This window comes from Doryrhamphus excisus, linkage group LG15 (genome assembly GCF_037039965.1).
Source record: "Doryrhamphus excisus strain RoL-2023G ecotype Guam linkage group LG15, RoL_Dexc_Guam_v1.1, whole genome shotgun sequence".
Classification (NCBI taxonomy): domain Eukaryota; kingdom Metazoa; phylum Chordata; class Actinopteri; order Syngnathiformes; family Syngnathidae; genus Doryrhamphus; species Doryrhamphus excisus.
Window position 1 is genome coordinate 2,447,348 of NC_136371.1, and position 24,507 is coordinate 2,471,854.

General features: G+C 41.1%; 1 protein-coding gene across 1 annotated transcript; it reads left to right on the top strand.

The window, feature by feature from the left end:
* The first annotated feature begins 161 nt into the window (after nt 1-161).
* On the top strand, nt 162-23,757 carry cacna1fa (calcium channel, voltage-dependent, L type, alpha 1F subunit a). The gene is made up of 47 exons (XM_078796674.1): nt 162-620; nt 1,106-1,295; nt 1,393-1,498; nt 3,195-3,334; nt 3,430-3,575; nt 3,650-3,802; nt 3,875-4,071; nt 4,156-4,259; nt 4,339-4,481; nt 4,564-4,629; nt 4,703-4,766; nt 6,633-6,659; nt 6,819-6,979; nt 7,075-7,300; nt 7,383-7,590; nt 7,668-7,788; nt 7,891-7,963; nt 8,056-8,119; nt 8,189-8,246; nt 9,958-10,054; nt 10,135-10,264; nt 10,333-10,392; nt 10,573-10,679; nt 10,767-10,854; nt 11,003-11,110; nt 11,795-11,847; nt 13,332-13,478; nt 13,548-13,749; nt 13,830-13,988; nt 14,082-14,192; nt 14,270-14,353; nt 16,774-16,794; nt 16,912-17,040; nt 17,100-17,165; nt 17,250-17,341; nt 17,462-17,621; nt 18,423-18,550; nt 18,633-18,729; nt 18,802-18,904; nt 18,976-19,077; nt 19,155-19,279; nt 20,483-20,820; nt 20,892-21,041; nt 21,110-21,498; nt 22,735-22,847; nt 22,922-23,248; nt 23,516-23,757. The coding sequence occupies exons 1-47, from the start codon at nt 602-604 to the stop codon at nt 23,720-23,722; spliced, it is 6,159 nt and encodes a 2,052-aa protein (XP_078652800.1). The 5' UTR covers nt 162-601; the 3' UTR covers nt 23,723-23,757.
* Nucleotides 23,758-24,507: the final 750 nt, after the last annotated feature.

Consider the following 24,507-nt stretch of genomic DNA (forward strand, 5'->3'; position numbering starts at 1 on the left):
TTGGCCAAATCGACGGATAACTAGTGAAAGTGCACCTCCTGTCTTCTCGTAAGAGTACTGCATCCACTATTTCTATGGTCACAAATCTGGCTTCAAACTTGGAAAAACATTCCTCATCTTGAGACTGCTTATTAGTTTTTCTGTGTTATATTTGACCACAATTTAGACAAAAACTGATCCAAATTAATAGGTTCCTCCTCACCGGCTTTGCTTCCCCCTTGAAGATTTCCACACTGTCATCCCTCTAAACGGCTCAACTGGTTTAATCCCAACGGTTGGCCACAGCGGGCGTGGAGACACGGTCATACCTGGTCCTAAGTCCCAGTACGGATGAAAGCAATTATACATTCCAATAAGACGCATCTGAAATCAAAAGAAACCATCTTGAATTGGATTCCTTCATGCAGGAGACGAGACGGGTTGCGGATGCATCTTGGAACTCTGTGTGGACATGCAATGAGAGGCTGCAGGCGGACTGGACCTCTGTAGCCCTCAAAGTTCTAGATTTCTGTCTCCGTGTGACCTATTTAGGTATCACACAAACCTAGAGGAATTAATGGTGGTTCTTCTCGGACACATCTTGTGGTGTTGAACAGCAGACATGGAAGGGGCGAAGAAAGGTAAGACTACTTAAATAAAGTTGTGCACACAGTACTCCATTTGTGAATATACTGCATCAAATGAATAGCTTTAGATATACTGATATATATATATTTTTTTACATAGGTTGATATATTTGTTCTGGCAGACTTATGGTCAGTCCAGGGCCTTCTGAATAGGTGTACCTGGTTCTCCAACTAGGTCACATCTGGTCTTATCGGAAGGCACCAGGACTGAACGCTGGCCTGCAGCCACATTATTCCCCAAATGTTATAGTGAAGAGTACCTGATTTTGTGTAAATATGCATACATAGATATGAATGTGAGTGTGAAGGATCCAGCCTGAAGTCAGCTGGGATAGGCTCCAGCATACCCCTGCTACCTTAGTTGAATAAGCAGTATATATAAGATGGATGGATGTATAGTTTATGTATATGCTTACTTGCACCGCAATCACTTTTTATGCTTTTAACCTTCTTGATTCCATTGTTTCCGTCCGTGGCAGATGCCCCTCCAGGGGGGGATGGAGGCAAGTCCGACACCCTGGGGTCAACTGGCTCGGCCAGAAAAAGAGGAGGGGGGGCCAAGAAGGCTATGCAGGCCAACAAGTCTGCTCTCAGAGCCCCTCGTGCCCTCTGCTGCCTCACCCTCAGCAACCCCATACGCATGGCAGCACTGGCTCTAGTGGAGTGGAAATATCCTTCAGCGTGTGGTCTTGTGGACAGTTTCACATGTGACATGTTTTAAATGTTTATATATATATATATATGAGGCCTTAACTAGCACCTTTACGCCATTTGATATCTTCATTCTTCTTGCCATCTTTGCAAACTGTGTGGCCATGGGTGTCACCAAGCCGTACCCTGATGATGACTCCAATGCTACTAATCACAAACTGGTGAGTTCTCCTCCGGTTGGGTGCACGGTGTACGCCGCCTCTCAGCCAAAGACAGCTGGGATAGGCTCCAGCATACCCCAGCGACCTTAGTGAGGATAAGTGGCATAGAAAATGGATGGGTCTTTCAGTGTGGGACCTGTGAGCATGCTAACGGCGGTGATGGTTAGAACCATTATGCTACGTGATCAAGAGTAATTGTATTAGAAGGGAAATGTTGCGTTGTGACCTCAGGGAAACTTTGGAGTTACAGCTGCTATTGACGGGTCGTCAATGTGAAATTCTGTGTTGTGCTAGCATTAGCAATTTAGCATCAAACTACCGCAATTATGCACACTAGCACTCAAAGTCATCAAATCTTACTTTTATGCATTCCCACATAGTGCATTCTGTGCATCGGAGGATGTTGATGGTGCGTTCAATGACCGTCAAAAAGTAGGACAAATCGCAGTTCACATTAAACATTCAAAAACTGGGGGATTTACGTACATTTAATTGTAATTGTAGTATCGTAATGAAATAATATTTACTGTAATATAATGATGAATTTCTATGTATTTTAATGTGTTTTAAAAGAGAAATCTAATTACATTGAGTTTGCAATTTTGATGAAATATTTTAATGACTTTTGTCCTGTGTTTTAGGTATTTTCATTTCTACATTTCATGAAGGAATGGTGCATTGTGGCAAATCCTTAACAATAATAATTTCTGAATGTTCCTAAATAGGAAAACCGGCATCGTAAATAAACAAATCTTATTATGAGCTGACACAAATAAACAAAAACATGTTTGTGTCAGTGTGAGAGGCCTCACTCGCATACATTTTGTATTTGCTGAATGTTTGTGGGCGAGTTTAAACGCTAATATGCTAATAATAAAGAAAAAAAGTAGTGCACAAATATGCTTAATGACTGCATTGTTTTAAATAATGACCCACAGTTCCAAAATTGGTGTCCTTTTACGTAAAATTTTGTTGTAGTTGCACATCGAATCATCGAACATATTTCTATCTGCGATTAAATGTGATTAATTGTGAGTTAACTATTTACACAAATGTGATTAATTGTGAGTTAACTGTGGACTTTAAAATGTGATTAATTGCGATCAAATATTTTAATCGATTGACACCCCTACTTAAACCCTGGCCAAATTATTTCCTGAATTTTAGCTGATTAATCACCTAAAAGGCAAATCACAAAAAAGGTCATAAGAATTAATTTTGATTTAGATTCAGATTGATGATGCGTCCAAGTTAATTTTTTAAAAAGTATCGATATCGGTGATACTAGCCCTGTATTTACTTGGTATCACATTGATACCAAGTAAATAAAAATAGGATAAATAAATAAATTGGATAAAATGACTGTTTTTCATCACTGAGTTGAATTTAATTTCTGCTTTTTTTGTTTTCCTTTATTGTGATATATACCAGATATACCAGTCCTCTATCTGTACATCAACCCGTTTCACCTGGCCTGTTAGTCTGCGGCATTAAGCCAAGTGGTAGCACTTCTAAGACGCTTTAAGCTGAAGGTTTCACAAAAAGGATTGGGTTACGGGCTTAAGCATATGTTAGGCAGTAGGTTAAGGGGTTAGAACGCCACCATAGCAAATACCTAACAATATATTTCATGTACCGTATTCTTCTGTAATATCATATTTCCTGGCAATCTCTACATGTTTTCTTCTGCTCTCAGGAACAAGTGGAGTATGTCTTCCTCGTTATTTTCACCATCGAGACGTTCACTAAAATTCTTGCCTACGGCTTGGTCATGCACCCCAGCGCCTACATACGCAGTGGATGGAACTTGCTTGATTTTATTATCGTCATCGTCGGGTGGGTCTTCATGTGCTCTTTTCACCCATAAATATAAATCTGTTGAGAAGCATCTAGTTATATACGTATAAAGTATATACTGTCTGTCTGTGCAGGCTTTTCAGTGTCATAGCAGAGGCCATGACAGACCACAAGCCAGGAGAGGCCCATCATGCCGCAGGAAAACCTGGAGGCCTGGACGTCAAAGCTCTCAGAGCGTTCAGGGTGTTGCGACCCCTCCGACTTGTATCCGGAGTTCCAAGTTTGTTTCTTTGAATATTGCATTTGCACTTCTTTCATCACGCAGCGAGCTAAAATTTAGTTTTCAATGATCAGGTCTGCAAATTGTGTTGAACTCCATCATGAAAGCCATGGTCCCGCTCCTTCACATCGGGATGCTGGTCATGTTCGTCATTATCATCTACGCCATTATCGGTTTGGAACTTTTCATCGGCCGGATGCACAAGACGTGCTACGCTACGAGCACAGGTTTGTGTTGTAACACGTGTAAAAATATTTCACAGACATGTCGACTCATTGTATGTTTTTTTTTATTTTCAGGTCTCATGATTGAAGACGATCCATCACCTTGTGCGTTCGCAGGGAACGGTCGCTTCTGCGATGGCAATGGCACCGAGTGCAGGGGCAAGTGGGAGGGTCCCAACGGTGGCATCACAAATTTCGACAACATCTTCTTTGCCATGTTGGCTGTGTTCCAGTGCATTACGATGGAGGGATGGACCGATGTGCTGTACTGGGTAACAATACACCGTCCTCAGTCAACCTCTTTCACCGTATTTTCTCTTCAAGAATTGTCACATTCTCTCTATCTGTCTGGAAAGATGAACGACGCCATTGGATATGAGATTCCTTGGATCTATTTTGTGTCTCTCGTCATCTTTGGTTCATTTTTCATCATCAATCTTGTATTGGGTGTGCTGAGCGGGTAGGTCAATTGGGGTAAAATTTATCCCACAACAAGTCAGAATTCAGTCTTTACTCTTTGTTTATCCGGGTGTGCTCAGAGAGTTCTCCAAGGAAAGAGAAAAGGCCGTGGCTCGCGGTGAACTACAGAAGGCGCAGGAGAGTAAGCAGATGGAAGAGGACATGATAGGTTACATGGACTGGCTCATAGAGGCCGAGGATGTGGATGAAGAAGGAAACAAACGTTAGTTTATTAAAGTGCACATTACGGACTTGATTAAAGGGGTATAAGTGACGTGCTTGTGTTTGTTCATCCCCCCCCCAAGGAGCTGCTATTGCCAAGAAAAAGATGATGAAGAAGTTTGGCTGGTACAAACACAGTGAGGATGGAGGTACGTACATCCGATGTCACTCTGCATTCTTTTGGTGTTCTTCTTCTCTCTAACGGCCTCTACCTTCCCATAGAGTCCGACTCGGATGATGATATCGCATACCTTGATGACGACAACGGCTGCTGTGCATCTCTTATGTAAGATATCAAACCAAATGTTGATTCTTCGTTTCATGTAATGAAATATACATTTCTTGATTATTTTAATGTGCAGTCAAATTTGCAAGCACAGTAAAATCAGCTTTCATGCAAATGCAAATACATCATTATCCTTTAGCATTATTACAGTTTGACCAACCACAGCATAGTGGGGCGTGTTTGAAATCCAAGCAGTACTGCTGGAATAGGTGCAGATTCTGGAAGATCTAGAAAACTTTCTGTTCTGGTTATTGTGTGTAGCTGCTCTATAGGAGTCCACAACTCAATACAAAGGAACGAAAAATGAGCATAATAGGTCCCCTTTAGGCTGCAAGGCAGTCGAGTGGTTAGCGCCCAAGCCTCACAGCTAGGAGACCCAAGTTCAATTCCACCCTCGACACTCTCTGTGTGGAGTTTGCATGTTCTCCTCATGCATGCTAGCAACACAACACCGAAGCACTTTGGGGTGTGACCAACCACAACATACTGGGGCGTGTTTGAAATCCAAGCAGTACTGCTGGAATAGGTGCAGATTCTGGAAGATCTAGAAAACTTTCTGTTCTGGTTATTGTGTGTAGCTGCTCTATAGGAGTCCACAACTCAATACAAAGGAACGAAAAATGAGCATAATAGGTCCCCTTTAGGCTGCAAGGCAGTCGAGTGGTTAGCTCGCAAGCCTCACAGCTAGGAGACCCAAGTTCAATTCCACCCTCGACACTCTCTGTGTGGAGTTTGCATGTTCTCCTCATGCATGCTAGCAACACAACACCGAAGTACTTTGGAGTGTGACCAACCACAACATACTGGGGCGTGTTTGAAATCCAAGCAGTACTGCTGGAATAGGTGCCGATTCTGGAAGATCTAGACAACTTTCTGTTTTGGTTATTGTGTGTAGCTGCTCTATAGGAGTCCACAACTCAATACAAAGGGACGGAAAATGAGCACAATAGATCCCCTTTAGGCTGCAAGGCAGTCGAGTGGTTAGCGCGCAAGCCTCACAGCTATGAGACCCGAGTTCAATTCCACCCTCGACACTCTCTGTGTGGAGTTTTCATGTTCTCCCCGTGCATGCGTGCATGCTAGCAACACAACACCGAAGCACTTGGGAGTGTGACCAACCACAGCATAGTGGGGCGTGTTTGAAATCCAAGAAGTACTGTTGGAATAGGTGCCGATTCTGGAAGATCTAGACAACTTTCTGTTCTGGTTATTGTGTGTAGCTGCTCTATAGAAGTCCACAACTCAATACAAAGGGACGAAAAGTGAGCATAATAGGTCCCCTTTAGGCTGCAAGGCGGTCGAGTGGTTAGCGCGCAAGCCTCACAGCTACGAGACCCGAGTTCAATTCCACCCTCAGCCATCTCTGTGTGGAGTTTGCTTGTTCTCCGGGAACTCCGGGTTCCTCCCACATTCCAAAAACATGCTAGGTTAATCAGTGACTCCAAATTATGTATGAATGTGAGTGTGAATGGTTGTTTGTCTATATGTGCCCTGTGATTGGCTGGCGACCAGTCCATGGTGTACCCCGCCTCTCGCCCGAAGACAGCTGGGATAGGCTCCAGCACGGCCGTGACCCTGATGATAAGCAGTATAGAAAGTGGATGGATATCAGTGTATGGAATCAAATGATTGTGCGAAGAACACAAACAATAAATGCTACATGTTGAACACAGGAAGTGCACAAATAAATTAGTTATTGTCGTGAAATGGAAAGTGGGTAGAATTAAATAAGCTTTGCTTTTTCCGACTCCTTGTCCATGTGGAACTGTCACTTGTAACTTGTGATGTATCCCAGTGTAACCTGCATCTCTAAAATACCATTACCCAATACCATTACCCTAATCACATATATTATTTATTTTCCAGGGCCAAGATGATGGCAAATAGCTTTTGGTAAGATCTTGACACAACCTACTTATTTTGCTCATAACCATAACCATTTTTGTTGTTTTACTTTTACAGTATAAAGGTTACAATAATATTAAAACAATATATAATATTAAATATGGTGGAGATGCCACATGAAAAAAACCTGTTCCATCTTCTCTTCAGTGACCAGTTGTGCCAGTTGAACCACACGTTCAGGAAGAACTGCCGCGTGGCTGTCAAGACCACTAACTTCTACTGGTTGGTTCTTCTTCTGGTGTTTCTCAACACGGTGGCGAGTGCCTCCGAGCATTATGGGCAGCCCAAGTGGCTCACAGAAATGCAAGGTAGAAATCCATCCTCCGTCCTCCGCCCCTTGGATTTTTCGAACTGTAAAGCACTGCAGAAACATTTTTGTGAATGTACTGTCTTGTTTCCTCAGAGCGAGCCAATAAGATCCTGCTGTTACTTTTCACTCTGGAGATGCTGATGAAGATGTACGCCTTTGGGCTGCAGATCTACTTCATGGCTCTCTTCAATCGTTTTGATTGCTTTGTGGTGTGCGGCGGCATCCTGGAGACACTGCTCGTGGAGTCAGATTTCATCCCGCCTATCGGCATCTCTGTGCTCCGTTGCATCCGACTGCTCAGAATCTTCAAGATGACTCGGTGATCCCTCACGCTCACACGCAACTCGACAAGATTCCATGGAATTCAACGGATGGATCATCTTCACTTGTTCTTTTCCCAGGCATTGGGCTGCTTTGTCTGACTTGGTCAACTCTCTGCTCAACTCCATGAAAGCTATCTGCTCCCTTCTGCTGCTGCTGTTCCTCTTCCTCATCATCTTCGCCCTGCTGGGCATGCAGCTCTTTGGAGGCAAATTCAACTTTGATGAGACACAAATGAAGAGGAGCACTTTTGACTCCTTCCCTCAGGCTCTGCTCACTTGCTTTCAGGTGAATTCATGCAGCAACACAATGCACTCCTCTTCTATGTTTGATTGGGATTAAATTGTCCTCCGTGATCTCTTTAGATCCTCACTGGAGAGGACTGGAACGCTGTGATGTATGATGGCATCATGGCGTATGGAGGACCCGTCTTCCCCAATATGGTGGTGTGCATTTACTTTGTCATCCTGTTTGTCTGTGGTAACTGTATCCTTTCCCGCTATAACGTACAGAAAGCATACAACTACTGTAAGTAGTAGAAATGGACGCAAATAGAAGCAAAATGGACTTAATTTCCTGTGCGATCAGACATCCTGCTCAATGTCTTCTTGGCTATCGCTGTTGACAACTTGGCTGGAGGTGGCGGAGAAAAAAAAGTAGAGTAGGTTTGAAATCTCATTGTTCATAATCCACTATTCATATGAAAGTATTAAAACACATCCAGACGATCGATGCTTGTTTTGGACTTTTCAGAGAGAAAAAAGATGACGAAGAAGAGTGGGATGACGATGAAGAGAAAGAAGACGAGGACGCAGGGGTAATCACTTTTGACATGAATGAAGAATTAAGTGGCTGATTCAATGACTGCTGTTTCCTTGCCATGCAGAACGAGGACGACGACTGGCAAGAGAATGAGGAGCTGAGGGCCATTGAGGGGCTGGAGGGTAAGTGGTTGCTACCATTCCAAGCAAGTTTATGTGGGTTCCTGGCACATTTCATGAATTCAAAGGTAGGTGAACAGATATGGAGCTGTGTTGTGTATATTGTTCCTGACCAAACCTTCAGAACTATATGGTGAATAAGTATATGAAATCCATACCCGTTACCAGTATCCTATCACAAGTGTGGATACATGGCACACAGTATAATTACCTTATGATAGTTACATCAAGCGGGCTGCATGGTGCTGGAGTGGTTGGTGTGCAGACCTCACAACTAGGAGACACGGGTTCGATTCCCCTATCGGGCATCTCTGTGTGGAGTTTGCATGTTCTCCAGGTACTCTGGTTTCCTCCTACATTCTAAAAACACGCTAGTTGTCCATTCATATTCATGTATGAACGTGAATGTGAATGGTTGTTTGTTGACCTTCCCACCTTCAAAAAACAACTCAAAACCCACCTGTTTAAATCCGTTTTCAATGTCTTAACTTTTTATACCTGACTGCTGTGCCCCGCCCTGCTTTTAGCCTTGTTTTTAGCTCTGAATGGTAATGGTAATGGTTATATTTCATTTGAACATGCATCAGATTACAATTGAATGCATCCCATAATCAGTTCCCAGTTCCACATGTCCAAAAGGAGTAGGAAGAAGCAAAGCTAATTAAATCCTACCCCTCCATCTGGTAATTTTACAATCAGTAACTGTTACATTTGTTCACTTCCTGCTTTCAATAATACAGTTGAAGGTTGTTGTTTTTTTGTTGTTGTTGTTTTTTAATAATGTACCTCGTACCGAAGTACAAGGTGATATGACCATCTAATGACATAATGGTTACCATAGTAGCTGTCAATATAGTGATATATAAAACACAATCAGTAACTGTTACATTTGTTCACTTCCTGCTTTCTAATATGTTTTAGTTTAGTTTATTTTTTTGAGGTGAATGTATGGATATTGTATTTTAATGCATCTTTTACTCAACTCTATTTTTCATTTCTTTTTTCGTCACTGTAAAGTGTCTTTGAGTACTTTGAAAAGCGCTATACAAATAAAATGTATTATTATTATTATTATTATTATTATTATTATTATTATGATTGTGCCCTCCCACATTCCAAAAACATGCTGGATTAATTGGCATAGGTATGAATGTGAGTGTGAATGGTTGTTTGTCTATATGTGCCCTGTGATTGGCTGGCGACCAGTCCAGGGTGTACCCCGCCTCTCGCCCCAAGACAGCTGGGATAGGCTCCAGCACCCCCGCGACCCTTGTGAGGAAAAAGCGGTAGAAAATGAATGAATGAATGAATGAATGTGAGTGTGAATGGTTGTTTGTCTATATGTGCCCTGTGATTGGCTGGCGACCAGTCCAGGGTGTACCCCGCCTCTTGCCCCAAGACAGCTGGTATAGGCTCCAGCACCCTCACGACCATAATGAGGATAAACAGTATAGAAAATGAATGGATAGTTTTTCTATAGATCTTCTTCAAACCTCCAGGAATGATTTGTCTTTACTAGAAGAGTGTAATTGATGAAAATATCTGACTTAAAGAAGCTAGGTCAAAGGTCATATAAGTCCCTGTTTCTTATTTTTTGGTTTCAGAGCTCTAAGGTTAGATTTCTCATCCTGTCTGTGACAATGAAGACAGTGTTTGTGACCTATGACCTGTTTAGGTCTTAACTGACCTAACAAATCCTGCATTGTAATTGTAGGAGTTGCCCCATTAAAGCCCGAGTTCTCTGGACCCAAAGAAAAGATTGTTCCCATCCCGGATGGAAGCTCCTTCTTTATTCTCGGCAAAAAAAACTGGTGAGTCTAAATCACACACACCACAAGAATCATCGCGTCTCCTTTCTCATGTGATCTTCTGATCTCCTTTCATTTCCTAGCTTGCGAGTGGCCTGTCACAACCTCATCCATCACCCTTACTTCACCAATTTCATCCTCATCTTTATCATCCTGAGCAGCATCTCCCTGGCTGCTGAGGATCCTATCAAATCTCACTCATTCAGAAACATTGTAAGCAAAGATCATTACATTCTCATCCTCTCGCTCATCCCAGCTGATACCGCCTTTGTCTTTCTCAGGTGCTGGGTTATGCAGACTACGTTTTCACTTCCGTTTTTACAGTGGAGATTGTACTCAAGGTAAGTGCTGCGTCACATCCCCTCTCGTCGCTAAATTGGACGTCCATTGCCTTAGTATGACACCATCGGTTTTAAATACAGAATCATTAAATGGCCGCACGACACACGGCCTTTTTAAGCATTTTATGGATAACAGCAAGAAGAGTTTCTCACCTCTTTCCATGTCCTATAATGTCCAAGATGACCGTGTATGGAGCTTTTCTGCACACTGGTTCCTTCTGCAGAAATGCCTTCAACCTTCTGGACTTGCTCGTGGTCAGTGTGTCGCTCACTTCTTTCTTTCTTCAGTAAGTAGATCGGCCATTCATTGAAAAGCTGGAAATGTCCAGACTCACCCCACGTTACTTGAATGTTTCTAATCTCACCCTATTTAGCTCGAGCGCTATCTCTGTGGTTAAGATTCTCAGAGTGCTTCGTGTGCTCAGACCTCTACGAGCCATCAACAGAGCCAAAGGACTGAAAGTAAGAAAGCTTGTTTTGTTGTAATGGTGTATTAATTATGAATGCCTCTATGGCAAACACAGCATATAAATAAATACTCAATGTTGTCACCTGTTTTTGATTCCAATTGTGCCAAAGTATGTACCTAATGTACCTTGTCTTTTCAAAGAATGTGGTGCAGTGCGTGTTTGTTGCCATACGCACCATCGGCAACATCTTGATCGTCACAACACTCCTTCAGTTCATGTTCGCCTGCATCGGGGTGCAGCTTTTTAAGGTCTATTCTCTCATTTTAATATGATGGTCTATGCCAGGGGTGGGCAAACTACGGCCCGGGGGGCCACATCCGGCCCGCCAAGTGTTTGAATACGGCCCGCCCAATCTTTCCAAAGTATTTAATTTAAACTCAACATACAACCTGGCATCATGGCCTGAGCCAACCTTTTGATGGTTTTATCAATTTCGTTTTTTGACATGGTCTGTTGTTTACAAAGTGCTCCTGAAAAAAGGGACACAAGCACATAATAATAATAATAATAATTATTATTATTATTAGATTATTAGATTATTATAATTATTATTAGAACTATTATGATTATTATAATTATTATATAAATGCTAATTGTTATATTAATTATATATAATAATATTGTTATATTTGCATATTTTACATAATAATATAATAATTATTATTAAAATTTTATTGTAATTATTATAATATTTTATTATTTTTAAAATATTTAAATATAAATATAAAATAATAAATAATAATAGCAGATTGCATGACAATTTTACAGATACAATAATACCAGGTGGACTGATACGTGTAAAATATATAGTCTGCCCCCCCCCCCCCCCCCATATCAATGCGGCCCGCGAGTCAAAAAGTTTGCCCACCCCTGGTCTATGCTGTAAGCAAAAAACAAAAAACTTATTTGTTGTTTTGTGTTTGATGTTTCAGGGCAGGTTCTATAGCTGCACAGATGAAGCCAAGCACACTCCTGATGAGTGCAAGTTAGTTTTCTTTTGTTTTGTCCCCGCACAGTGACAGAACCGATCCTTTGTATAGAGATTTAATGTTGGTAGTACCTTATCCGCAGGGCAAGTGTAGGCCTATTTCTCCATGTCGAGACCGAAGCCCAATGATAATGCTCTTTCAGACAAGCCAGCCAATCACAGGGCACATATAGACAAACAACCATTCACACTCACATTCATACCTATGGACAATTTGAAGTCACCAATTAACCTAGCATGTTTTTGGAATGTGGGAGGAAACCGAAGTACCCGGAGAAAACCCACGCATGCACGTTGAGAACTGTGTATTGAAATATCATGCTTATTTAACTGCATTTTACAAATAAACGCGATTTTAAAAATCATGAAAAATAGTGGTTACAGTGGTTAACGCATAGGCCTCACAGCGTTAAGACCCGAATTCAATTTCACCCTTTCGCCATCTCTGTGTAAAGTTTGCATGTTCTCGCCGTGCATGCGTGGGTTTTCTCCGGGTACTCCGGTTTCCTCCCACATGCTAAAAACATGCTAGGTTATTGACGGGCTGTCGATGTGATGACCGTGTTGAGTTAAGTTGAGTTCTCTGCTAGCATTAGCATCGACCTAGCTAGGGAAAGATTTTCAACATCTGGGTAAAACCTGCCCACACGCAAAATTTTAAATTATTATTATTATTTATCCAAAATTATTTGTGCAATTTACTGCTTACGCTCTACATTGTTGTTCATATTTGATGTCATCTATTTATTCTCCGCATATTAATTACTGCTGTTTTTAGTAGGGTGGCGCGGTGTACTAGTGGTTAGCTCGCAGACCTCACAGCTAGGAGACCAGGGTTCAATTCCACCCTCGGGCCATCTCTGTGTAGAGTTTGCATGTTCCCCCCGTGCATGCGTGGGTTTTCTCCGGGTACTCCGGTTTCTTCCCACATTCCAAAAACATGCTAGGTTAATTAGCGACTCCAAATTATCCATAGGTATGAATGTGAGTGTGAATGGTTGTTTGTCTATATAAGCCCTGTGATTGGCTGGCGACCAGTCCAGCGTGTACCCCACCTGAGATAGGCCCCAGCACCCCTGTTACCCTCATGAGGAAAAGGGGTAGAAAATGAATGAAAAATAGTCTAAATAGTACTGGCAATGATTCTTTCTGAGGTGTGATATAACAATTTGCATGCTGTATCATTATTGGCAGAAAAAAATGATACTGATATGAACCGATATCTAATTTTATGTAAATTAGTCAGCCAATAATATCGGACATCCCTAATAGAAGTCCATCCAAAAGTGTGACATTTGTATAAAAACCACAGTGGTTCCGCAAAAACAGTCAATATCAGCGACTCAATGGCAATCGCGTTGAAAGACTAGTTCTACTCAATATAGAGAAATGTATACATTTTATGGGGATATCGGATGTAAAATGCTAAGGCACCTTGTACCAGCTGTTGTTAAAATATTCACAACAATGCGTCATTTCAGGGGATCATTTGTGGTCTATAAAGACGGGGATATGAACCATCCGATGGTGAGAGAAAGGATCTGGGAAAACAGCGACTTCAACTTCGACAATGTGCTGATGGGCATGCTGGCTTTGTTCACCGTGTCCACATTCGAAGGATGGCCACAGTAAGTCCGAGTACTTCCAGCCAGTGTTTTGTTCATTCTTTCCATTCTGACTTCCTGCTTTGTATAAAGGCTCCTTTACCGGGCAGTGGATGCCAATGCCATAAACCACGGGCCCATTTACAACTACCGAGTGGAAATCTCCATCTTTTTCATCATCTATATTATCATTATTGCCTTTTTTATGATGAACATTTTTGTGGGTTTTGTCATTATCACCTTCCGAGAACAAGGAGAGGCTGAATTCAAAAACTGTGAACTCAACAAAAACCAGGTCAGTTGTTGCACAAACCTGAACAATCGTCATGTTTTCTGTTTTTGCTTACACGTCAACCTGTTGGCTCTCGTTATCAGCGCCAGTGCGTCTACTACGCCTTGAAAGCTCAACCTATAAAAATTTACATTCCCAAAAACCCATCCCAGCTGAAATTCTGGAGGATAATAAACTCCAGCCAGTTTGAGTATGTCATGTTTGTGCTTATTCTGGGCAACACGCTCACCCTGGCAGTGCAGGTACTCTTGTCCAGTCCACACATATTCATAAAGTACAGTAATTGTTAGTGCTGCGTTGTCCTAACTGGAAGTTTTTTTTATATTGTCACTCAGCATTACGAGCAGTCCAAACTTTTCACCTCCATTATGGACATCCTCAACATGATCTTCACTGTGGTGTTCACCATTGAGATGATCATCAAGTTACTGGCTCTTCGGGCTCATGTGAGGTTTCACCTGTTGTTGACTATGAAGATGAAAACTGATTCCTGACACTCACTGTTTTTTTTCTTCATCTGCAGCACTACTTTATTGATCCATGGAATTCCTTCGATGCCTTAATTGTAGTGGGGAGCGTGTTGGACATCGCAGTCTCTGAGTTTAGTGTAAGTCTGTTCACTCACATTTCCGAGAGTGGTTGTTATTCAGTTATTCTTTCATGTGGTTGCTCGGCATACACCCCCAAGTTGGACAAGAAGTGTATAATTTAGCATTTTCAGCTCCTCTGATTGCTAAATGTTTTATTGCTCCGACCAAGAGAATAAACGTAATGTTCTCAAACAACCCAGATAAGGTCCACTGTCCCTGGCACAGTAGCAAGACCGTAACAGAGCCACTCAAGGCTGAGACTGGGCAGTACTGGAATAGCATCTGGGAGAAGGAGGCATCACAATGGCTGTCAGTGCAGGACCCAGTAATTATAACAATGGAAGATATCCAAGCAATATAAGGAGCTGGACGGCACCAGCGTCTGACATGATTGACAGAAGCTAACTGCCATTCATGAACACCAAATTAAGATTAAGACCAGGAGAGCCAAACACCAGATACTGGTTGATCGGGCAATCACACGAGACTATAATACCAGAGGTACCAACCTGGAGAAGGCAACTCTGGAGCAGAGCATTGAATGTGGCACGTGGAATTGCTGTTTGTGACATATTTTGTCTCACAGGCAATTCACACTGTCTGTGAAACATTTGCAGCATTTCTCATACTGCTGGCTTTTCGAACTGTATTAAAGAACAGCATTTATTTTGCAATGTATCTATATACATACGTAGTATATACAAATTATTTTTATTGTAAAATATTTATTGCACCATTAAAAACAAATATATATAGGCCTAAGTACCTGTCACAATATTTTAGGAAACTTATACAGTTTATGATTGGAACGTAGCTCTCTGGTCATCATGCCAGTCTTGGATGCAGTATGAGAATTAATTAGATTAGAAGTTTGGGCTTCCTTTATCCCTCTGCTTTCATTTCAATCCTGAATCTTTATAATAATAATAATAATAATAATAATAATAATGGAGCAGAGCATTGAATGTGGCATATGGAATTGCTGTTTGTGACATATTTTTGTCTCACAGGCAATTCACACTGTCTGTGAAACGTTTGCAGCATTTCTCATACTACTGGCTTTTCCAACTGTATTAAAGAACATAATTTCTTTTGCAATGTTTCTATATACATACGTATATACAAATTATTTTTATTGTCAAATATTTATTACACGATTAAAAACTAATATTTATAGGCCCAAGTAAAAACCTATTGAGTGTTATTGACCTGTCACAATATTATAGGAAACTTATAGAGTTTATGATTGGAACATAGCTCTCTGGTCATCATGCCAGTCTTGGATGCAGTTATGAAAAGTATGAGAATTAATTTGATTAGATGTTTGGGCTTCCTTTATCTTTGAATCTTTATAATAACAATAATAATAATAATAATAATAATAATAATAATAATAATAATAATAATAATAATAATAATAATAATAATAATGGAGCAGAGCATTGAATGTGGCATATGGAATTGCTGTTTGTGACATATTTTGTCTCACAGGCAATTCACACTGTCTGTGAAACATTTGCAGCATTTCTCATACTACTGGCTTTTCCAACTGTATTAAAGAACAGAATTTCTTTTGCAATGTTTCTATATACATACGTATATACAAATTATTTTTATTGTCAAATATTTATTACACGATTAAAAACTAATATTTATAGGCCCAAGTAAAAACCTATTGAGTGTTATTGACCTGTCACAATATTATAGGAAACTTATAGAGTTTATGATTGGAACATAGCTCTCTGGTCATCATGCCAGTCTTGGATGCAGTTATGAAAAGTATGAGAATTAATTTGATTAGATGTTTGGGCTTCCTTTATCTTTGAATCTTTATAATAACAATAATAATAATAATAATAATAATAATAATAATAATAATAATAATAATAATAATAATAATGGAGCAGAGCATTGAATGTGGCATATGGAATTGCTGTTTGTGACATATTTTGTCTCACAGGCAATTCACACTGTCTGTGAAACATTTGCAGCATTTCTCATACTGCTGGCTTTTCCAACTGTATAAAAGAACCGCATTTCTTTTGCAATGTTTCTATATACATTGTCAACCAAACATCTCAGTGCGTGTTGACTGTAGGCTCACTTTGCTCATTTGGTGTGTGTGTGGGGGGGGGGCAAAATATTCCCACATCAGGGCAGTGGAATTTGTCTTTGTGGTCATCTTTTTCCCTCCTAACGTCTACTATGTTACCTTGCATTGCTCCTCACGAGGCAACACGAGACAGACTATATAATTGACAAGAAGTCTCACTTCATTCAAGCCCTTGTTTTATGAAGCAAATGCGCCCACGGGCTGAAAACAAGCAAGCAAAGCATGAGTTCCATGTTGTTGTTTGTCGGTTCAGTGTTGTGTTCACTGATCCATGTCTTTATGTCGCTTCCTTTCTTATGTCAATCAATGCGGATGTCACCCCAGGGAGGGGGAGGCCATAGTGAGGTGAGATGTCGATAAACTCTTCGTTTTTTCTAAGACTTGTCTTTAACATTCGGATGTTCGAGCGTTGTTGCACACTCCTCATGTTTTTGTGATCTTTTTTTTTTGTGATCTCTGCAGGGAAAAGGTGAAAGCGGAAAGGTGTCCATCACTTTCTTCCGTTTGTTTCGAGTGCTGCGATTGGTCAAACTGCTCAGCAAAGGAGAAGGCATCCGAACCCTCCTGTGGACTTTTGTTAAATCCCTCCAGGTGAGCAGAAAATATAATGGGACATTTTGGCGGTATAAAAATACTTCTCGTACATTCAGGCTTTACCTTACGTTGGTCTGCTCATCGCAATGATCTTTTTCATCTACGCTGTGATCGGCATGCAGGTAAAGTCTGTACAATTATTCCATAATTTGATGAAGTAGCAGCCGGAACAACAGCTGATTATCACTCTGCTTACTTCCTGGTAGACATTTGGGAAAGTGGCCATTGATGACAACACGCATATTAACAGAAACTGCAATTTTCAGACTTTCTTCATGGCTGTTTTGGTGCTGTTCAGGTGATTTTATTGTGCTAACATTTCCAATGACATACCAATCTGGGGCCTGTTTTCATTGTTTTCATTGGACTCTGCCCCCGTAATTGGCAAATAACAGAAAACTCCATGTTCTCCTCGCAGGTGTGCCACTGGAGAGCAGTGGCAGGAGATCATGTTGGCCGCCCTGCCCGGCAGACGCTGCGACCCCGAGTCAGACACGGAGCCCGGTGAAGAGTTCTCCTGCGGCAGCAACTTGTCCTACATCTACTTCATCAGCTTCTTCATGCTCTGTGCTTACTTGGTGAGTGAGGCCAAACGGGATATCGTAGCGTTCACTTAATAATAATAATAATAATAATAATAATACATTTTATTTGTATAGCGCTTTTCAAAATACTCAAAGACACTTTACAGAAGAATGGAGTTGAATAAAAGCAAGTAAACAGAATAGAAGACACACCAAAATACAACATTCATTGGTTAATACACAGTTAAAACATGAGTAAAAGCGGGGGGGGGGCACAAGAGTCAGATATAAAAAGTTCAACATTAAAAACAGATTTAAAGAGGTGGGTTTTTTTGAAGGTGGGAAGGTCAGGGCAAGCACGGAGTGAATGGGGCAAAGAGTTCCAGAGGGTGGGGGGCAGCGATGGAGAAGGCTCTGTCTCCCCAGGTTCGGAGCTTGGTCTTACAGGGGAGTGCCAGGAGGTTTGAGTCTGAGGAGCGAAGGGGACGCGGGGGATTGTGTGGATGGAGCAGGTCTGTGAGATATGGGGGGGGGTCAGATCGTGGAGGGCTTTGTAGGTGATGAGAAGAATTTTGAAGTGAATGCGTTGGGGAATGGGAAGCCAGTGGAGGTTTTTAAAGCCTTAATTTCATTATTCATTTCATTATTTCAAGCTTTGTCCTGCATTTGTAGAGTTAATTAATACACAAAGCAGAACCAAATCTCTAATATAATATATAATATATTATATATATATTAGATAATATGCAGTCGGACTAGATCTGACATTGGAAAATTAAAGCATTAGGTTTTTATTCACACCGCAGATGAAACAACCTCAGTTTTATCTTGTCCGTGCTTTTTCACTCCGTCCAGATTATCAATTTGTTCATTGCTGTCATCATGGACAACTTTGAGTACCTGACAAGAGACTGGACAGTACTTGGTACCCACCACCTGGATGAGTTTAAGAGAATTTGGTCGGATTATGATCCAGAAGCCACGTAATAACAAATTTTCTTTTCACTTGTGTCACAAAATGCTGTTTTTTTTTCTCTCACTGTATGTTTTTTTTTTCTCTCCCAGCGGCCGCATTAAGCACATCGATGTCATTACATTGCTGCGGAGAATACAGCCACCTTTAGGTTTTGGAAAAATGTGTCCTCACCGTGTTGCTTGCAAAGTAAGTTCTTGGATGTAATACAGTGTACACTGATATGAATACAAATGTCCCTCTGTGTACTACTCCTCCCAGAGGTTGGTTTCCATGAATGTTCCACTGCATCCTGATGGGACGGTCACCTTCAACGCGACCTTGTTTGCTCTGGTGCGAACTTCCCTTAAGATCAAGACTGAAGGTTATACCTTTTTTTCAACACTAACTCACACATAAACATGCATGGAAATTGAACATTTTTGTTCCTTTCAGGGCCGATCGATCAGCAGAATGAAGAACTGAAGCTCATCATCAAGAAACTCTGGAAGCGGACCAAGCCTAAGCTCATAGATGAACTCATTCCTCCCCCTAGAGGTGCGTTCAAGTTTTACAATGTTACAAAAGTATTTACTGTATGTTTCTTTTCCTCAAACTCTCCATTGCTTTCTTAGGGGATGAGGTGACTTGTGGCAAGTTTTATGCCAGCTTCTTGATTCAGGACTATTTCAAAAAATACCGCAAGAGAAAAGAAAGGGAAAGAAAATCTAAAAAGAAGGACAAGGCTGCTTCTCTTCAGGTAACGAGACTCTTGCAGTAGAACTACGAATAATTGTGTGTCCAAAAAAATGTGTGTGAATGAAAATTGCACAGCTATATTAAATATATTATGCTTTTTCCACCTATAAATGTAGTTAGAATGTCGTATTCCCGTGTTAAACGATGCCAAAGTTTCAGATAATGAGTTTTGCACATTTGGAAATAAGTCCTGAAAGAAGTTTGGGATGGCTCAAAACGCTGGGTTTGAGAGGGCGTGGTAAAACTATTATTTTGTGATGTCACAGAGGAGTGGAATTCTTTAATGGCGTGGCTGTAGGCGAGATACAGTACAATCTCTGCCCTCCCCAAAGCTCTGCTTCTCTGTTTACGTTGTTAGCAAGGGAAAGCCACATATGTTTACAATTCCTGAAGACGCCACCATCAGGCACAAGTGGTTGGAATTCCTGACTCCCTACCAGCAAAAGAAATGTATTTGAATCTGTCAACAACATGGGCCACTATGCAGCTGGACTAGCCAACAAGCCCTACACCTTTCCAACGTTACTTTGTTGTGTCAAAGAGTCAGAAGTGCAAGCAGTAAGTAATAATTTACTATCAGTGTCCTAACTGTGTTTATTTTGTGTAAGTCATGGAACAAAAGCATTTGTCTGTGTAGCATTATAGCGTGTGCATACAAGTAGCGGGGTTGCTAATAGCCATTTCCCACAAAAATCAATGGGTCTACCAGAGTTTTTTTAAACACTGGTAGTCCTGCAAATGACCAACCACAGCGGAGTGGGGCGTGTTTGAAATCCAAGAAATTCTGTTGGAATAGGTGCAGATTCTGGAAGAACTAGAAAGCTTTCTGTTGTGGTTATTGTGTGTAGCTGCTCTATAGGAGTCCACAACTCAATACAAAGGGACAAAAAATGAGCATAATAGGTCTCCTTTAGGCTGCACGGCTGTCGAGTGGTTAGCGCGCAGGCCTCACAGCTAGGAGACCCGAGTTCTATTCCATCCTTGACCATCTCTGTGTGGAATTTACATGTTCTCCCCAACTTGCTTGCATGTGAGTAGTTTGTTCTACCACCTGCTTGCTGAAATGGACTGCATGAACTATACTCCCTTCAAAACACTTTGTTCCCTGCATGTATCGTTTTGTTTCTGTGCTTTGATAAGATGTTTTATTATTTTTTTTGTCAGAAAGTAACAAGTAACAATTCTTTATGTACTTTGTTATTAGCAAGGACTGCGGACACTTCAGGATCTGGCTCCGGAGATGCGCCTTGCTATGGCGTGCGACCTGGAAGAGGAAGAGGGTCTAGATGGAGAGATGACAGGCGACGAGATATTCGACAGTGAGCGCGGAACCTCGGCCCCCACCACACCTGCCACCACGCCGATGCCGCCCCTGGAAGTGCTGGTGCAGCAGACCGCTGTCGTTGTTGAACCAGACCCCAAAGTGGACGTGATCACCGAGCAGGTGATGGGCCTACAGGAAGCCCAAAGACCTGGATCAGAGCTGACAGGCGTGAGCGTTGTCACAGAGCAGCCAGTACGGTCCACGGCCCCGCCCATCAGGTTTGGTTCGGTTTCATGTCCGGGTTTTGTTTGTAACTTCTAAAATAACTCCAGTGTTTGCTTTGGAACAGGGCGGAATCCATCAGCGACCTGCATCCCCCTCCTCCTCCAGACATTCCAGTCGAACCGGAGTTTGTAGCACCTGAGTCAACTCCAGCTCCAGTAGCTGAGCAGTTTTACAGCAATGAGGGAGATGCTGCAAGTCTTGCATCTGTCGACCAGTAAGGAACAAGAAGCGCTAAAATGTAGCCATCTTGTTTTTGCATTAATACATATCATTGTCTTCTAGGTATTCTTATCCCGAGGCCCCTTCTCCTTTACCACCTGAACCAGTTTACAATAACCAGAGCGTTGATCAATCCAGCAGCGTTGCCGAGATGCCATGTGACCCTCGCAATACCAACGGCTTCAGTAACGGTTACAACGGAAGCGCCACCATGAATGGGGAGAGCGTTTCCGAGAGCCCCTACCCAACAAACGAATACACTGGCAACAGATACTCGGCTTACAATGAAAACCGGAGCATCCTCTCCACAAATGGCAACAGCAGCACTGGGAGCGGAGGTTACACTGGGAATGGTTACACTGGGAATGGTTACACTGGGAATGGTTACAACGGGGATGAGAGCGGTGGTGCACAGTTTGTTCGGAGAAGGCTCCTTCCTTCCATACCAAAAGGTGAATCATCTACATTTCTCCTCAAGTAGTTGGACCGCATGTAGTAATACTATAGGCCGGTGGTTCCCAAAGTGTGGGCTGCGGCCCCTGGTGGGCTTTGTTGGTACTGCAGGTGGACCATGAGAGGTCATTAAAAATATGATTCCTTTTTCCAAATATTATTTTTAAAATTATTTTTATGGCAAAATATTTATTGCACGATTAAAAACAAATATTTACAGGCCCAAGTAATAACCTATTGAGTGTTATTGATCTGTCACAATATTTTAACAGTTTATGATTGGAACGTAGCTCTCTGGTCATCATGCCAGTCTTGGATGCAGTTATGAAAAATATGAGAATTAATTAGATTAGAAGTTTGGATTCCTTTATCCCCCTGCTTTCATTTCAATCCTGAATCTTTATAATAATAATAATAAAAATAATAATAAAAACCTTTGTTCTATAAACAGTACATAGACGAAATGCTGTGTTCTCAGAGCACTTAACTTAATAATAATAATAATAATATTGTTATTGTTATTAATATAATATAAGATCATTATTTTTTATTAACAATATATTAAATTTTTATATTATTAATATATTGTATTATTATTACTATTAATCACTTAACTAATAATAATAATAATAATACAATATATTATATATATATTGTAATATAATGTATTATATGTAATATTATGTAATGTATTATTATTATTACCATTAAATACTTAACTAATAATAATAATAATAATTATATTATTATTATTACTATTAAGTACTTAACTAATAATAATAATAATAATTAATAGTACTAATACTAATAATAATAATAATAATAATAATAATATAATGATGATAATGATGATAATGATGATAATGATAATAATAAAATAAATAAAAAAAATATTATAAATAATAATAATAATTAGTAAAATAAATAATAATATATATATGTTATTAATATTGTATATTTATTATATTATTAATAATATTTTTATGAATATTATTATTATTATTATTATTATTATTAGTTAATTGCTCTGAGAACGCAGCATTTTGTCTATGTACTGTTTATAGAACAAAGGTGGGCCGCGGACATTTTTTAGATTTTCAAGTGGGCCCTGAGTTATAGTTATAGTTATAGTATATAGCCCTATAGTTACTGCTATAGGCCATGTACAGTGTGTCATTATTATGTTGAATTTCTTATTGCTACTATCGTAAGTATTTACTTACTTACACTTTTAGGACGCAAGCCCGCCTTTAACTTCCAGTGTCTGAGGCCACAGAGCAGTGGGGACGACATTCCCATCCCGGGAAACTATAGAGGCAACACATCCCCATCCAGATCTCGCCTCCAGGTAAACAGACGGAACGCACACCCTCTCAGAGTCGCGTATTACCTTGTTTCACTGGTCTGTGTCTGCTGTATCAGACCCAGCCAAGCCTGGACTCCCGGCGCAGTAGCGTGTCCTCATTGTCATCCGTCTCTTGGGCCAACACAACGGCAGCCGGCAACACTCCTGCCCCCGGATTGATCAGCGCCTCAGGACGCCGGGGCAAACTGATCTACACGCCGATGATCCTGGTGGATGGAGCCACAGGGACTACCCAGCCACTGTGGAGCGATGGCTCAGCCAGTCTTCCTGCAGGAAGACATCCCAGCTGGTACTCGGGTCAGAACAGGGCCGGCAGCTTGAGGGTGCCACCGGCCAACCAGGGCTTTGTGGACAAAGGCAGCGCGGACAGTCTGGTGGAGTCGGTGAGTGTCAGTCGGCTACAGTACTGGTATTACTGGTATTTACTGGGTTTTTGGTGCGGTATCTTCTGTGATGGATTGAAATTGTGTGATTCCTCATGAAACTTCACAACTAAAATGGAGTTTTAGCCTTTTAAAAGATGCAAATCTGCACTGCAAAGACTATGATGCATTTATTTCATGTGTATATCACAGATATTAGACAGAAAAATAATCCGGCTAAGTATAAAATCATGCTGTTCTACTCTGTCTTTTCTTTCCTAATGTCAGATCCTGATCTCCGAGGGTCTGGGAATCTACGCCAAGGACCCAAAGTTTGTGAATTTTGCCAAGCGGGAGATCGCTGAAGCTTGTCACATGAGCCTGGATGAGATGGAGAGCGCTGCCGCTGACCTGATCTCTCGGGGAGCCAGCCATCGAATTTCCCGCTTTGAGGACGAACTGGCTGATGAAATGAACTGTGTGATTTCTTACTGACATGAGAAATATCACATATGAGGATATGAGAGGTACTCTGTCATTATAAAAATAATTTTTCATGTTTCTATCGGTTATTGATTAGAGTGTGTGGACCCAACAAAGACCTTTATGGACATTATAACTTATACATTCATTCATTTTCTACCACTCTTTCCTCACGAGGGTCGCAGGGGGGTGCTGGAGCCTATCCTGAGAGGCAGGGTACACCCTGGACTGGTGGCCAGCCAATCACAGGGCACATATAGACAAACAACCATTCACACTCACATTCATACCTATGGACAATTTGGAGTCGCTAATTAACCTAGCATGTTTTTGGAATGTGGGAGGAAACCGGAGTACCCGGAGAAAACCCACGCATGCACGGGGAGAACATGCAAACTCCACACAGAGATGGCCGAATTGAACCCTGGTCCCCTAGCTGTGAGGTCTGCGCGCTAACCACTAGACCGCCGTGCCGCCCTATAACTTATACATGTTTTATAATAATTACTATGCAGTTTTTGCATCGGCTTCTCATTTTGTACTGTTGAATAGCCACTTTCCATACTGTTATGTTAATATGCTGTTTATTAATCTTTGGACTAGATCAGAGGACAATACACTTTCAGTCGTAGCATTAGCAAATTATTGCATTTGTTCATTCAAATTAATTGCAACAATTCCGATGGGGTTTGTGTCTGGCATACTCAAATAAAGAAATGAGTTTTCTTTCATTTTTTTAATGTGATAATGTGCGTTATGAACATTTAATCCCACAGTGGCGGCTTAATAGAAAAGAT

Excerpts from the sequence above, each read along its gene's own strand:
- cacna1fa (XM_078796674.1), top strand. Across the intron at positions 16,795-16,911 it reads GAGGGGGAGGCCATAGTGAG|GGAAAAGGTGAAAGCGGAAA; the intron begins GTGAGATGTCGA and ends TGATCTCTGCAG. Across the intron at positions 19,280-20,482 it reads ACAAGGCTGCTTCTCTTCAG|CAAGGACTGCGGACACTTCA; the intron begins GTAACGAGACTC and ends CTTTGTTATTAG.